The sequence below is a fragment of the Aspergillus affinis genome, assembly GCF_023601865.1.
Source record: "Aspergillus affinis strain CMG 70 chromosome Unknown NODE_26_length_314309_cov_85_634089, whole genome shotgun sequence".
NCBI lineage: Eukaryota > Fungi > Ascomycota > Eurotiomycetes > Eurotiales > Aspergillaceae > Aspergillus > Aspergillus affinis.
The window spans coordinates 219,919-235,668 of NW_026515807.1; the positions used below are offsets into that span (position 1 = coordinate 219,919).

At 51.0% G+C, this 15,750-nt stretch overlaps 6 protein-coding genes across 6 annotated transcripts; 2 read left to right on the forward strand and 4 right to left on the reverse strand.

Moving 5' to 3' along the window:
* Positions 1-11: 11 nt before the first annotated feature.
* On the forward strand, positions 12-1,315 carry KD926_005423 (putative mitochondrial carrier protein; the record flags this gene model as incomplete). The annotated part of the gene is made up of 2 exons (XM_053098647.1): positions 12-492; positions 558-1,315. 2 exons carry the CDS (start codon positions 12-14, stop codon positions 1,313-1,315), a joined length of 1,239 nt encoding a protein of 412 aa, XP_052957549.1.
* A 1,416-nt stretch (positions 1,316-2,731) lies between these two features.
* On the reverse strand, positions 2,732-3,147 carry KD926_005424 (uncharacterized protein; the record flags this gene model as incomplete). Its single annotated transcript, XM_053098648.1, has 2 exons — positions 2,732-2,959; positions 3,115-3,147. 2 exons carry the CDS (start codon positions 3,145-3,147, stop codon positions 2,732-2,734), a joined length of 261 nt encoding a protein of 86 aa, XP_052957550.1.
* A 702-nt stretch (positions 3,148-3,849) lies between these two features.
* KD926_005425 (putative iron-sulfur cofactor synthesis protein (Isu1)) lies at positions 3,850-4,660 on the forward strand (the record flags this gene model as incomplete). The annotated part of the gene is made up of 3 exons (XM_053098649.1): positions 3,850-4,039; positions 4,138-4,431; positions 4,497-4,660. 3 exons carry the CDS (start codon positions 3,850-3,852, stop codon positions 4,658-4,660), a joined length of 648 nt encoding a protein of 215 aa, XP_052957551.1.
* A 912-nt stretch (positions 4,661-5,572) lies between these two features.
* On the reverse strand, positions 5,573-7,629 carry KD926_005426 (ABC1 kinase family protein; the record flags this gene model as incomplete). The annotated part of the gene is made up of 4 exons (XM_053098650.1): positions 5,573-5,823; positions 5,885-6,454; positions 6,511-7,115; positions 7,190-7,629. 4 exons carry the CDS (start codon positions 7,627-7,629, stop codon positions 5,573-5,575), a joined length of 1,866 nt encoding a protein of 621 aa, XP_052957552.1.
* A 538-nt stretch (positions 7,630-8,167) lies between these two features.
* On the reverse strand, positions 8,168-12,718 carry KD926_005427 (serine/threonine-protein kinase; the record flags this gene model as incomplete). Its single annotated transcript, XM_053098651.1, has 10 exons — positions 8,168-8,990; positions 9,051-9,501; positions 9,561-9,765; positions 9,818-10,708; positions 10,768-11,568; positions 11,639-12,071; positions 12,125-12,189; positions 12,259-12,288; positions 12,343-12,477; positions 12,539-12,718. 10 exons carry the CDS (start codon positions 12,716-12,718, stop codon positions 8,168-8,170), a joined length of 4,014 nt encoding a protein of 1,337 aa, XP_052957553.1.
* Positions 12,719-13,609: 891 nt separating this feature from the next.
* Positions 13,610-14,872, reverse strand: KD926_005428 (dihydrofolate synthase; the record flags this gene model as incomplete). Its single annotated transcript, XM_053098652.1, has 1 exon — positions 13,610-14,872. One exon carries the CDS (start codon positions 14,870-14,872, stop codon positions 13,610-13,612), a length of 1,263 nt encoding a protein of 420 aa, XP_052957554.1.
* Positions 14,873-15,750: the final 878 nt, after the last annotated feature.

The window sequence follows — 15,750 nt, forward strand, 5'->3', positions numbered from 1 at the left end:
ATACTCAAACGATGTTTTCAGAAGGCCACGGCACTTCAGGTGCCGAGGGCTCTCAACAACAACAACAACAACAGCAGCAGGTTACACATCCCGACAATTCCCCGTCATCCCATCTCCATGGGACTTCCGAAGCGCAATCAAGTCCGTTTGTCACTCGCCTCGAACTGTTTCTCACGCGTGTTCCCGACATCTACATCGCGCCGTTCTGCGGAGCCAGTGCCGGCGTGGCATCTGGTATCGTAACATGCCCCCTCGACGTGATTAAGACCAAGCTGCAGGCTCAGGGAGGCTTCGCACGCAGAGGGCCTAATGTGGTTGAAACCAAAGCACTATACCGAGGCATGCTAGGCACGGGCAGAATGATATGGCGTGAAGATGGCATTCGAGGCCTCTACCAAGGACTTGGCCCCATGCTTCTCGGATATCTGCCGACGTGGGCCGTCTATCTGGCGGTCTATGACCGGTCTCGAGAATACTTTTATGAATCTACCGGTTCGTTAAACACTCCGTTTTCTCCGCTTGAGATATTGATCCGCTAAACTTCATGCACTGCACAGATAGCTGGTGGCTCTCAAGAGGTTATGCTTCCATATCGGCCGGTGCCTGCTCCACGATAGCAACGAATCCAATCTGGGTGATCAAAACACGACTCATGTCCCAAAGCACCAAATCCAATAGCGAGGGTCTCCGGGCTCCATGGCAGTATTCCGGCACGTGGGATGCGGCTCGCAAAATGTACAAGACCGAAGGAATCCGCTCATTTTACTCTGGACTTTCGCCCGCCTTGCTAGGACTGACTCACGTGGCCATCCAATTCCCGCTGTATGAATATTTGAAAATGGCTATAACTGGATATGGAATCGGAGAGCATCCCGACAATGGAACCTCCCACTGGATCGGAATCTCTTTTGCTACCTTCCTGAGCAAAATATGCGCCAGCACCGTGACATACCCTCACGAAGTACTACGGACCAGGCTGCAGACGCAGCAAAGGACAGCCCCTGCGCCATCGCCCGAGGAGATAGCATTCCGTGGAGGACTGGACCATCCCCAGGACCGTGGTAGGCCTCCGGGTGCCGCATCGTCTGATGGCATGCCTAACCGACCCCGATACACAGGGATCATCCGCACATGCCAGACCATTCTGAAAGAAGAAGGATGGCGCGCATTCTACTCTGGAATCGGCACCAATTTATTCCGTGCCGTTCCGGCTGCTATGACCACAATGCTGACCTACGAATACCTTCGCAAGCACATCGGTCACCTTCAGCACGAGGGGTCGTTGAAGCGGAATATGGAGGAGGAAACGCCATAAGATCCGTTTGGAATATAACTGGACGAATAGATTACTTGGTGGCTGATACGAACCGAGTCGGCGGTCTTTTTCTCTCCTTTCACACGGTCTGCACCCTCTGCTATTGGCCACAGAAGAAGCCATTTATTTGCTCCGGCGTTTTCTTGTCGCTCGTACCTGCGAATAAGGCCCTCTTTAGAATTTTTCTTTTTCTTTTTCTCCTCTTTTCTTTTTCTTGCATCCTTTATATCTTATTACGTCTCTGGCTACCGTTTACCGGCTACAAGCTTGCCTCTTGTCTACACAACGGTCATGGAACCGCCTCGACTGAACGAACGTTTATCGGCATCGATGGTGAACAGGACATGGCGTTAACCCTAGAGTGGTCAGGCTCTCTTCTGACATGTGAAGATCTTTATTTTCCCGATTTCATCCGTCATATGGTGGGCTTCTTTACCCGGCGAAAGACTGCGATGTTTTTCTGAGCGTTGATTTTGAATCGGCTTTTTGCATGTGTTCGCAATGTACATACAATCCTCCATTTATACCTACTGCCTTAAGGACCTCTCGACAGCCCAGCGGCTACACTAAGGGCTAATGTAAATGTTTGATATGTCTGAAATTGAAGAGAACGAGTAGACAACGAAAGCGGAGCCCCAATGTTACGTGCTGGCTTGATGCCCTACGACGGAGCTGTTAATGCCTGGGAAATGATGTCAGGCGGGGCCCACGTGACACACCCACAAAGTCGAAATTTCCAGTTTTTGGATCTCCCCTTTTAAACTTCCTGACAACAACAAGTCGGTGGAACGAATGATGAAAACATTGAAGATCCTGCGCCCTGTCTCCGCGCAGACGCAGTCAATCAGATGTCTTGAATTCGTCCTCCTTGTTGAGCGGGTTCTGCATTTCTGCGTCGTTCGGAACAAGGATCTTTTTCCCCTTTCTGGTTACCTGTTGCTCTCTGCTGTAGAACCCATCATCCAACCGTCAACGTTAACACTTACAGCGCAGTGGGAAAAGGTACTGTTTATCCTCCCTCCCTTCTCCCTTGTCGCCCGTCCATTCCAGAAGATGAACCCTTTTATGTGAGATTCGCGTTCCAATAATGGGCCGGATATGACTATTACAATACACTGAAAATTCTGATCCTGGAATGACGGCGAACCTGATTTGATCTGTCCGCTGTTATCTCTGCAATAACCCATTGCTAACGTCTATTGACTAGGTATTCTCTCGAGAAAACACAGTCCGCTTTGTCGCTAGCTAGTAGACTTGATAAAAATATAATACTTGTTTTGACACTTGGTCACAATGAAAGAAAAATGCCACAACAAACTCCGCAGATGCATGTCGATCGCCGTAGCCCCAGAGTTAGTACAAACAGTACGGAGTGTACACGATACTTCCAGAGCATCCAGCCAGCTGTTTCGATTTTCAACTCGACGCTTTTCCGTTCCTTTGCTCGGAGTCCCGGCTTTCTTCGAGAGCCTGCCGAACCCAGGCCGGCTGGTCGTTCCTGTCAGCCGGAGGTCTCGGACGGGAGGCCGGAGTAGGACTCGCCGACGAGACCTGGGCTTCGCGACGAGCGCTGCGGATAGAGCTAACGCAGTAGGTCGTAAGGAGGATGGCCATGGTGAAGGCGGCTATGGGGGCGTTGAGTGACTGGAGTTGGGTTAATTTTTCGGTCGAGCTTCCGGGTATATATATGTTTACGTTCAACGTGGGAAGTGACATGCATACACATATGAGAGAGTGTGAGAAAAGGAAAGAAAAGGAAATGAATCAAAGGATATTAAATTAAATTGAAACCGACTTACGCCCGACGTTCGACCCAGGGTCTTCTTGGACATGGTGAGGAGGAGTTCCCGTGACGAGAAGATTATCAGATGGAGGGCGACGAAGGGGCGGGCTGATAAGGTATTGATTACAGGACGCGTTACTCCCTCGGAGGCGTTCCCGTTGGTTGCGACCTGCGACAGGGATGCAACTGCCGTCTACTATCGGGTAAGCGACGTTTCGTACGAACCGCCGGGGCTGGACTGCCTTTCCTTTACTAATTCTTTCCTTTTCCTCGGAGCGTCCGTTCGAGCATTTCCCCTCCCTCCATTGCGCTCCAGGAAAGAGGTCAATGTCAATGGTTAATGACATTGTGCTGAATGATCTGTAATAATATCCTCTCGAATCATAATCTAGCAATCACTCATCGAATCCACTTGACTCAAGGTGAAGTCAGAAGAAGTCATAACAACCGGACTTCAGAGCTCGGGGGAACGTCATCTCCGAGGCCGGACCCGCGGAGGCAACGGGGCTTCCGAATGCGGCCTAGCGTCTAAGGGCGAGGAATAATCAATCAATGAATTAATTCGATCGATCTTTCATCGACATTACATCCAACTCTACTAAACCTACCTAACCTTTTCCTTCCTCTCTCTATCTTCCATCTCACTACCCCATATTCTCCATCGTCTCTAACGGCTTTTTGAATTGCCTTTTCATCACCAAAGATACCTTTCTTCTACTCCGCTCTCTCCTAATTCTTCACATCCTTCATCATGTTCCGTCGTCTCGTCACAGTCGCCCCTCGCTCCGTCGGCACCCTCGTGTCGCCTCGCATCACACCCGCCCTGTCCGGCCTGCAAACGCAGCAGCCCATCTTCCGCGCATCTCCCGCCCCTCAGCGACGAGGCTACCACGAGAAAGATAAGTCGCCCGGTCGCTCTTCACAGGGATCTCTGCGGACGCGTTGCCACCATCGGTCCAATGAACCCTCAAGCCCTCCCATCACCTCCTCCAACCCCGTCAAAAGGAAAAAGACCCGAGGAAAATACTGACCGTCTTAGCACTGCTAGACCACTACAACAACCCGCGAAATGCCGGATCCATGAAGGTCGGCGAGGACGTCGGCAGCGGCCTTGTCGGTGCTCCCGCCTGCGGTGACGTGATGAAGCTCCAGATCCGTGTCGACAAGGACACGCACACGATCAGCGACGTCAAGTTCAAGACTTTCGGCTGCGGTAGCGCCATCGCTAGCTCTTCTTATCTCACCGAGTTGGTGCGCGGCATGACTCTTGAGGAAGCCGGCAAGATCCGTAACACCGATATCGCCAAGGAACTGTGCCTTCCCCCTGTGAAGCGTAAGTGTTGATATCCTTTCTTTTCTCGTGGCTTAGAAACAGTGACTAATCAGAAACCGAAACAGTGCACTGCTCCATGCTTGCTGAAGATGCTATCAAGTCGGCTATCTCGGACTACTACACCAAGAACCCCAAGGCTCGTTCGACCAACCTCGGCGGCACCGGTGCCTCCATGCCTCAGGTTGAGGTTGAGGTCGAGAAGACTGGCGGTGCCTCCGCTAGCCTTTAAATTTTTTTTAATTAAAACACCAAAAATAATCTCCACCGAAAAAAAAGATTGAAATTCTCAAATCTTACCCAAAAACACCAACCAAAAGAAACACCAACGTGTTGTGAAAGGAACAAGGCGATACCAAATATGATTCCCTGATTGTGTTGAATTTCTTTTTTTCATGTTCCAAACTCAGATTGGAAATTCGGGTTTCCGAAAGTTTTCCCCTTTTTCTTTTCTTGAATGATGTACAGATTTTTCACTTATTACTCTACCATTCTCTTCGGACTTTTTTTTTTTTTTTAATACTTCGCGCTGGCAGATTGACTCAGGATATGCAAGGCGAAAACAGCTTTGTGTTTTTGTTCGCCTGTATTAGTTATTTTCAATGGAATGAATGCTCTTGCTTGCGTGTTGTGATGATTCATCTTTTCTTTATTCTGCTATTCTGGTACCTGGCGTGATTGGACTTGCGATGCCATCTTTAGATTTTATACAAACTAGGAAATTCACCCCTCATTCTTGAATAGCTCGTTATTTGTTCTGAATTCGAACGGATACCGCGTAAGATATTTATGGATCTATTCATCTATTCACATGACAGTGGTGATGCAAACTGCCTGCCGACCCGGATTCTATGAGTATGGTACATACAATATTTTATTGAACCATAAAGGAAACAATCAAACAATCAGAGCAAACGGTGGGGGAACAATTATATGGAAACCAAGCAGGGGAAATCAAGGAGAAGGGGGAAAAACGCCATCTGATGCACAGATTCTACCCACCCGTGCCAATCTATCAAACCATAAAACTAAGAACGGTATAAACCAAAATAAAAGACACAAACACAACAGACTAAAAAAGGGGATGTATACAAAGTGTGTGGACTATTGTGATCGATCGACTAGGTACCTAAGAGCCCCGTCCCTACCAGAGTTGAGCGAACCGCGACTTCAGAGACAGCAGGGTCTCGTAGACGGACAACTTTAGCTCGACGCGAAGGAACCCGGTCCAGGCACGGAGGAAGCGGAGGAAATTCCCGATGCGCAGGATCCCGCCTGTCTCGTTGATCGATTCTATTTGTTCCTCGAACACCGTGCGGGTGGCGTAGCGAGCGAGGATCAGGAATGTGCGGACGGGACCCTGTCGGGTGTGAAGGTTTTCGTCCAGGCTGCGGGCTGATGGAAATCGATGTTAGGATATAAGAGTACATACAAAAAAAGAGTTGTGTGAACTTACTGAGGTCGTTGGTCTTGAGAATCAAAAGGATGATCCGGGGAACTTGACCGAGCAATTCGACCAGCTGTTGCAACATGCCCTCGCCGAGGGCACCGGACATGCTGTCACGCTCGGCGTTAGTGCGTTGAGAGACGATGTTCTTCTTCGTAACCTTGGTGTAGTCTCGACCGGTAATGGCGCTAGCAAAGAGCGGGAACTGCTCGTCGGTGATGCCTGCCACCTTGCGCGCATACTCGCGCATGCGCCCTTCGTCCGCGTCGATGACTGCGAGCCACATCTTGGCGTAGTTGCGGCGCAGTTCGCGAGGGATATCGCGGTACAGGCCATGGTCGTAGAGGATGATCTCGAAGCCGTGACGTTGACTGGGGTTCTTTCGGATGGCGATGTTTCCGCCGTGCGGATCACAGTGCAGAGGGGCATTGTCGCCAAAGATCATCTCGTTGAATATATGTGCCAGTGTCGCGGAGACTTCGTCCCGATTGATGTGGTTGGAGTCCAGGTACTCCAGGTCATCAGGTCGATTGCCAGAGATAAATTCCATCACGAGGATCCGTTTCTGAGCCCACATAACTGCATTGGCGTTAGTATAAACCAGGCAAATACGGAGTATAAGAAGGACGGCCTACCATCCGGGATAACCAATGGAGCATCCGAGTGCGCCTTGAAGTACTCGCTCGCTCTCGTAGCGTTGTCCGCCTCCATGCGGAAATCCAATTCCTGAGGCAAAGAGAAATCCATTTCCTTCGACAGCCATTCCAGATCATATTCGGGGAAGAAGCGCTTCAGCATCGAGAACGTGAACCGAGTCAAGGCGAGGTCCAAGGGTACCCATTCCGCCAACGCCGGATGTTGCACTTTCACCGCGACTTTCTGGCCGGTCTCCCTCAGCGTACCGATGTGGACCTGGGCCAGAGACGCAGCGCCGATGGGCTCCGAGTCAAAGGAAGAGAAGAGCTCGTCGATGCGGCGGCCCGTGTCCGCCACAAACATTTGCTCGATGGATTCGATCGACGAAACGGGGCACTTGTCTTGCAGCGGAACAAAGGTCGTCGTCCACTCCAGTGGAAGCAAATAACCCATGCTACTCAGATGCTGTCCCAGCTTGATGAAGATGGAGCCGTTCTTCTCGAGAACTCGCAGGGTTCGTTCGGCGCATCGTTTGTGGCAAGCCCGGATGTTTTCACTCCGTTCTTCGGGCGACGAGCTTTCTTGCTTGAGGGTGACTCGGTAACTGATGGATACGAGCATGTGTGAGCGGACACGGGGCGCCATATAGCAGATCGTAACACCGGCTTCAAAACTTACTCGTTAATACACACCGCTAATGTGCCGACAACCCTCCCCGTTCTCTGCGCGGCGCGGTAGATATGCTGAGCGTCGTCCGAGAACACCACGGCTCCGACGACCAGCGTTCCGCCAATGATCGCATATTTCACAAGCCTCTTCTGTGATCGACCCGAACCTGTGTTTTCCCCGGCATTACCGCCACTATTTCCCAGCAAAGTCGCCGTTTTCGAGGAGAAAGGAGCGCAAGACGTGAAGGGCCCGATCTGCCCGGGGGCGCGGTATCGACATGACTCCCGAAATCCTTGCGCAAATGAGGAAATTGGCTTGCGAATTATCGAAGGGGCTCGCGGTTGTAGCAACGACGGGCTAGAGGGAGGGTGGGTAGAAGTCGAATATCGAAGGGCCGTTGCGGGATCAAAATTAGATGCCCGCAGCGGAGCGCGGAGCGCCGCCCTCATACCGGATCCAGGGCAATGCCGTCCGGAGAGCGACCGGGAACAAAGATTCAAGACAAAAGAAAGAGACTGGTAGCAGAGACGCAGTTAATTGCGGTAGTAACACCAGGCCATGGTTGTCCGCCGAAGTACGGAGGTCAGGAAGAGGGAACTAACGGAGCGGAAAGGGCACGAGAGAATCCCCATCCCGGTTTGCTCCACCACTTGCCGCTTTAAGTCCAGACCGAGGCCGAGCCAAACTCACTCAAATCTTCTAGATCTACTGGTATATCTACGTCTGAAGACACACACATGTACGCGGAGCCAAAGATCTCTTCTCATTCTTAAAGTCAGGCAGATGGATGCCCAGGAAACAAGTCCAAGAACCCCTGCCCCCGTCTTTATATCCAGTACCCAGGAGGATGACCTACAACTATAAACACAACGCCATAGCGCCGTCACCATGCAATATTGACAGCTACAATGTCCAAGTTTCACAAAGAGACAAGAAAATCATATGGAAGTGGAAGACGCAGCAACAAGGAACGTATATCCGTAGCGCCTAGTCTGCGTCGGCTGGCGCCGTACGCCGTCGTCGGGGGATAATTGATGGCCGACGGGACACCGAATTTGATGGTCGAGTATTGTCTTCGGGTAGAAGGTCGACATGGGACATTCGATTGTCGGAAATCCCTCGCGACAGCCGATGTCTCGACGGACCGGAGCTTCCATTCAGTCCCACTGCAAGACCAGGGTTGGCGCCGTCCCTACTCCCAGGCCGGAGTGCCAGTGCCGAGCCGCTGAGGGCGTTCCGCGGGTGTCTTTGGCTTTCTCTTCCCTCGTAGTATGCTTTGGACTGGCTGGACCGGTTGAACTGGGGGGTGGTGGGACTAGACTGGTTGGTGAGCAAGCCCGGTGGCGTGGTGGAGATGCTCATCCGTCTCACACCTGGCTTGCGTTTACCGAGACTGTAAGCCTCGCTCCTCTCGTTAGACTTGATAAGCTTCCCGGCCATGTCTCTTACGAGAATGGCGGGGTCGTGCTCAAGTTCTCCAATTGCGTCCAAAAGGCCGTACTTGGCGAGAAGTCCGCCTTGCTCTTCGCTAGAATCACAAATGCTGGATATGATGCGGAGTAGATTCAGCCTTACGGCAGCTTTGGTGTGGTGCAATTTTTGGTCAATCCGCGTGAACAGATCTGGCCGAGCGAGAGTAGAGGCAATCGGAGGACTCAATCTCAGAAGCTTCTGCAAAGGCTCCAGGAGATTCTCAAATGCGTTGGCTTTTGACAAGGTCAGACACCGGATGATTGCATCGGTGAAAGATAGCTTGTCATTGCAATTCTCTAGTAGATGCTCTTCAACCTTGGCCGTCTCTTCTTGAAGCCTGCTCATGGAAATCAGAATTAGTTACATGCAGACTTGGTTCCAGCGGGTGCATACTAACCAGGTGAATATGGCATCCAATGCCGTGACTTGCCAATACGGGTCGGAAAGTAAGGATATGTAAAACGCGAGACCTTTGTTGCGCCACAGCTCCCGCCGCCCAACTTTGCCTGAATGCGCCATGTCGCAGAGAATGGGCAATGCAAACTCCTTCAGTGGCCGCTCAGTTTTCACGATTTTCTGGAGGAGCGGCACGATACCATTCAAGGCTGCGTCCTCTTGTCGAGACTTATTCAAGCGGCACATATTATAGATCGTATTCAGGATCTGGTTTGACACTTCTCGGAAATGCGGGCGTTTAATGGTAGACCTCAGTAGATCCGTTAACACATCAATTGCATTCGAATTCTGAAGTGAGTCAAGCGTCGTGGACAGCATAGACAAGTTCTTGATAAACTTCAACATGGTGATCTGATGCGCTGGTGTCATGCGCTTCAATTCTTTCAGTACCCCTTTAGAAAGAACTGTCAGTGTAAAGTTCAATCGATATCAGTCCTCAGAGAAGTCTTACTGTGCAGGACCGTTCGCTCGGCGACCATCTCCTTGACATGGTTCTCTGCTTGGGAGAAAATGAAGAAGATATTTGCAATCCGGCCTTCGACGACCTCGGCCAACGCTCCGTCCTCGTCCAGAACCCGACTTAGAACGAGGGATAGAGGATCAAGAACAGAATTTCGCGATAGAATTCGACAGAAGTCATTTTTGGGTGTTGAGCCCTAGAGTGCTTGTTAGCTTCGCGCGCCCCCATTCTTTGCTGGAAGTTCTTACCTGAAGCTCGAAGACACTCCAGATGCCATTCACTCCAATCAGGACAAGATCTCGCTCATCTTCGTAATCATCCTCTAAGAACTCCACCAGCACATTCAATCCTCCTGCACTGACAAACATCTGTAGGGTAAGTGTAGAAGTCTGATACATCTGCTGTACAAATGCCGCGGCTTCGAGCCGAATCTCTCGGGGATATTTCTTCGACGCAAATTCGTTGATGATAGGTATACCTCCCACAAAACAGAGATTCTCCTGTATTTCGTAGTCGTTGAAAATGATCGCATTTACAATCCTCAGAAGGCATAGAATTATGTCTCGACGACGGCACATATCGAGGATCTCAAGAATTGGCAGCATCCCGTGGGCGCTGATGATGATGTTTTTCGTTTCCGGTAGATCACAGAAGACTGTCAGTAGCTGCTCCGAGATCTCCCCGAGAACATCTTCGTCCTGCGAAGTTTTGAGAGAGCTCACAAGCCCCTCGACCTGATTGCGAAGTCGAGCGTGCTTATCACGGGCGATGTTAGCTTCCAGATCCATTTCATCTAGCCCTTCCTCTAGCTGGGCAAAGGGGTCATCCTCATCATCCTGGTCCCCGAGCCAGGAATTGTTGGCCAGCTTCGAGTTCAACATCAACGTGCTTGGGTCTGGGCGTCGATCATTTTCGGATTTATCCAAAGTAACTACACCTGTGCCTAAGATATCGGAGAAATCCTCATCGGTTTCATTCTCCGTGAAACGCTGGATTTCTATTGCTGATCGGTGGCGCTTGACTGAAATCTGTTTTCTAAGCTGGGGCTGCTGATCTCCCCTATCCTTGGACCGGGGTTGATATCGCACTATCTCTTTCGAGGCCATGTCTTCGAACATCGCAGCGTCTTCGTCCACCTCCTATTGGGTGTTAGAAGAAACAAAACTTGGCGATGGTTAGATTAGAGAATATTACTCACCTGAAAAGCGCCCAGCTTACGGTCTAAGACGTCCTCGTTGGCCCTGATCAGATCCGAATAATCTTCGACTGAGTTTTCCTTGTAAAATGACGCTGGGCGTGGCTGCCTCATGGGCGGCACCGGGTTCGGATTTAGGATCGGCACGTTTTGCATAGGCGCGAATGTGCCGTTAGCAAAATTATACGGCGAGCGACTGTGTGGTTGCCCGCCTTCAGTGATAGCTCGTTTCGGCGGTGAAGGGCGGATGGTCTCTAGGTCTTCAGAATCGAATGAGCCCTGGAAGGAGTCCTCAAATTCATCGAAGCTATCCTCTGACCTCAATACCGTCCCATCAAGAGATGCAAACGCCTTGAGCTTCTCTGAGGACAGCATTCCTCCAAAGTTGTCCTGTGGCCGAAGGTGAGGCAATTGCAAAGCGCTGGGAGAAATGGCTGTGGCGAAGTCATCGTCCCAATTGTCCTCTTCCGGAGAGATCGGGGACCGAAATTGATCTGCCACATGAGTAGCAATTGGCGACGGAAGGGAGTCTTTAGTGGGCGTATTTCGAGATGAAGGTAGCCCTCCTGTGTATTGATGATCATTTTTAAATGGCTTCCGGAGGGTTCCTGCACTCGGTGAGCGTAGGGCCTCGTTCCACTCCTGAACACTTTTCACGGCTTCCTCGTATTCCGTCGATTTTTTAGGGACCACTGAATCTGATCGACGTGCATTGACTATCCAGGGATGCTTAAGCAGCTTCCTTGCCGAGACACGAAGGTTAGGGTCCTTCTGGAAGCACTGCATCAAAAAATCCTTGACGGCCTAGTATCCTTGTCAGAGACCGAAACCACCGATCGTCTTCCACGGGTACAGACGAAAGAAAGAAACTCACCGGTGAAGCACCTTGAGGGAGCGGGGGATGATCATCGTTCACAATACGGAAGAGAGCAGGCATGGGTTGGAGGTTATAATAAGGAGGCCTTCCCTCTAGTAACTCAATCACAGTGCAGCCAAGACTCCATATATCCGAGGCTGTTGTTGCACCAGAAAGTTCAATCACCTCAGGAGCCATCCAGTAAGGCGTACCAACAACACTGGACTCGCTGAGCCCAGTGGTACGGCTAGCCACTCCAAAGTCTGCAAGTTTGACTAGGCCCTGTTTTGTCGTGAGGATATTGGCACCCTTGATGTCCCTGTGTATTACACCTTGCTCATGGAGATACAAGAGACCATGAAGCACCTGCGACATGTATAGGCCCACAAGATTCTCCGGGAAACGGCCGAAGTTTTTCGCAATAGAGTGGAGGGAGCCATTCTCGCAATATCTGACGCCATTAGCGATTCAACATCGCATAACCGAGATGGGAAGGCGACATACTCGAGGATTATATTCAAAGTTTCCACTGACTTCACGAATCCTTGGTACTTGACAATGTTCGGATGCTGGAGTAAAGTTTGTCAGCTAATATTCCGGGGGCCATCTCGAAACTTTAGTCAGATGCTAAATCTTACATCCAAATTCTTCAGGAGATCGATCTCCAGCTGCAGCACACAAAATTAGCAGATACCCGGATATAGTGGATGAAAGTTCGGTACCATAATAACCCGCAGCTCACTCTTGGGAAGGTCTACGAGCTTGATTTGCTTGACGGCAACGGTCTCTCCGGTATTCCAGTTGAGGGCTCTATAGACCGACCCGAATGCGCCCTTTCCCAGGCAATCCCCCAGTTGCTTCGGTATGTCAGCGGGCCGAATCTTTGTTTAGAGAGAAACCATGGGTCCAAGTCCATACATAATCCTTAAGTTCCGCAACATCCTTGGCTGATGACTTGATCACCCGGTCGTTCTTTGCTTTATCTTCTTTTTTCGATGGGCTGGTGCCGAGTCTCGCTATTCGTGCTTTGGCGGGGGCATTCGGGGTTTTAGAGGATGGAGGAGGCCCCTCGTTCCCCTCGTTGGCTCGAGAGACCATCGTCGGGCAGGTAGTGAATCGGCTTCCCCCTCGTTTATCGTTGGATCACTTCGACCTATTCGATTTGTCTCGGAATGCAGGGTTTCAGGTGAGGAACGGCAGGTGTGGACAGGCAGGAGCCAGGGGATCGATCGCAATCATTCATGTCAGCCGAGCCTGTTTATTTTGGGTGTGAATTGTCAGTCATCGCGAGAAAGAAAAAAAAAGCACACCAGAAAGCACCAGCAATGATCAGATCCACCGAGGGGGAATTATGGCATGATCACCGCTGGATTCGGGAGGAAAGAAGAAGAAAAAGCAAAAAGCGAAAAGCGAAAGAGCCATACAGAAGGAATTCGTGCTCTCACACCCATAGAGCCGCGTTCGACCAACGCGTCGCTCCTCATTCGAGATTTGTCGCTGCTCGAATCCGGGTGGGACTTGAAATTAGTCGATAAAACCCACCGTTATCGACGGACAAGATGGATCCAACGAGATATGGCACCTGCTGTTTTGGCTGCGGAGGGAACTGTAGCAAATTGAAGAGTGTTTTGAACTTTCCCCTTCTCCACCGGCGGTTTGGCGCATGACGCAGCGACCGGCTTCTGTATCTCCGATCAGCCTTATCGAAAAAAGCCGATCTATTTTAATTTTTTTTTTCCCTTGCCAGTTTCTTTGCTCCCCACTTCATCTTGACTCGAGCGGTCTCATATTTACTATGGAGTAGATACTAAATTAATCTTGGTTCATTGTATATGATTAGTAACCCTTGGAATGCCCATGATTGGGCACCGCAGATGCAGCAACGTCCAGGCCGGATTCTTCCCATAACATTATTACAATTGATAGAAGGTTAAAATGTATATACAAACTATTCCGGTACTGTTGCTACGGCCGCTGCCATGGAGACCACTACTGCATGGCCCATGACGACGTCCTGGCCTCCCGCAGATGCCGGAGGACGTCCGATACAAGGTAAAGACTGCCAGCAATGACCAGCGGACTGCCATTAGCCTCCTTTGCAGCCCAATCAATAGCAGCGACAATGTCCTTCCCATACGACTGGACTTCTCCGATCCCAGGGAACGACTGAACGCAGGTGGCGAGCTCTTCGGGCTCAACTGCCTTGACCCACGGCATCCCGTCAACGGGCCCAAATGCCGTCGTGACGACACGGTCGCCCTCTTTGATAATCGAACCGAACAGCTCGGGTATATCCTTCCCACGAGAAGCTGCAATGACCCAGGTGATGTTCCCTGATTGCGGACGGAGTCTGCGGTCCACATACTGCCTAAGAACTTCGGCGGATTGGGTGTTGTGCGCACCGTCTAGTAGAATGGGTTCTTCCCGAGCAATAAGAGGCGCCAGAGATATACTTTGTAGGCGCCCCGGCCACTCCACGTTCGAAAGATGTGGAAGTAGCGAATCTACCCCGGAGTCGGGGCGTAGCTTCGGTAAGGCAAACTTGAGAGCTGAAACGGCGCAGCACATGTTGGCCTGCTGGTGCGGCAAGAGGTCCAGCTTGGAGAAGAGTTGACCAAGCGACGGAGAGTGTTCATTTGGGGTTTCCGGGTGAGTGTAAGTTGCGTCGATATTGAGTTCCTTGATACGGTCTTGGAGAGTGGTAATCACCGCCGGAGAATTGGTGCCGTCCACCACGCATGGAACTCCACGCTTCAAGATGCCGGCCTTCTCTCGGGTAATTTCTTCGATCGTGTTTCCAAGCAGGTTCTGATGATCCAGCCCTATCTTCGCGATCACCGACACGAGAACATCTTTTAGGATATTGGTCGAATCCAACCGTCCGCCCATGCCAACTTCCACTACCCCGACCTCAACCTGTTCATGGTGAAAGATTTCAAAGGCCGTCGCAGTTAGCAATTCAAACTCGCTGGCTCCAATACCCAGGGTCTGATCCCGCAGTTTGACCTGGGCCTCGATCTGGCGGAAGAGCGATTCTTGGACGACTCTTTCACCGATTGTGATGCAATCCCATCGGTCGACTAGGTGCGGGGATGTAAATCGGCCACAGCGAACACCCCCGGAAGTTAACAGATGCGATAGATAGGCGCTGATGGACCCTTTGCCATTTGTTCCCGCAATATGAATGGCCTGCCAGTTCAACGACGTCTGCTGGACAAGACGGGAAATGCGACTCAGGCCGAGCTCAATCATCCCTCCAAGTATGTGATTCTCGATGACAAGATGGGAGGTGGTTATGTCATAACCCGGGGTAGGGTGATTTGGGTATTATAGAAAATCGACCAAGGCGCTGGTCAGTGATTGGATGAGAGCACGAAGAGCTAGGGAGGATTCAATAATAGAGGCAGGTAATTACCGCAAACCCTTATAAGTCCGGTCACAAGCGACGCTGCCCTTTTCCCGACGAAAACTCCGCCGATCCTGGGAGTTTCCCGAAGGCGCTGCCGATAAAGGCGATACGCGATAAGGCCGTGACTCGTGCATGCCTCAGGCGGCTAAAACTTGGCGTTATGCCTATTCGGGACGGGTGGTTTTTCGTGGACGGCGTTTAACAGAACGAACTAGACAGGCTGTGTGACTTAAAGAGTCGCTTCGTCTCCTCTTGGAGAAAAGGAATCCGTCATCGGATTCCGTTCAGGTGTCGCCTTCATCTCTAGATCTATCTCGACTCTCGAGTCCTCTCATACTTATACTTCATCTGTGTTCACTTCATACACTGTAGCGGCTGTGCTGAGTTGTACGCGGAGCCACCTCCCGTTGCGCCACATCTCCCAGCCTTCGCTCTTCCCTTCTGGGCGTGACCGCGCGATCGGGGGAACGCCTCAGGCGCAAATCTCTTTGCCTCCGCTTTTTACCCTTAGGAGGAAAACCAAATCTTGCCGCTGCTCCATCAACAGAATCCATCTTGTCGCCTCTCCCCCCGCAACCTCCTCTCCTCTATTTCGCGTCACTTTTAGCGTGACTCGGCCTTGGTGTCTTTCTTCTGATCGGATTTCGTTCCTTTCCCACCCCAAAGTGGTTGATCCACACAATTCCTTTGTAGTTATGGGTATACCGTGAGTATTGGACTT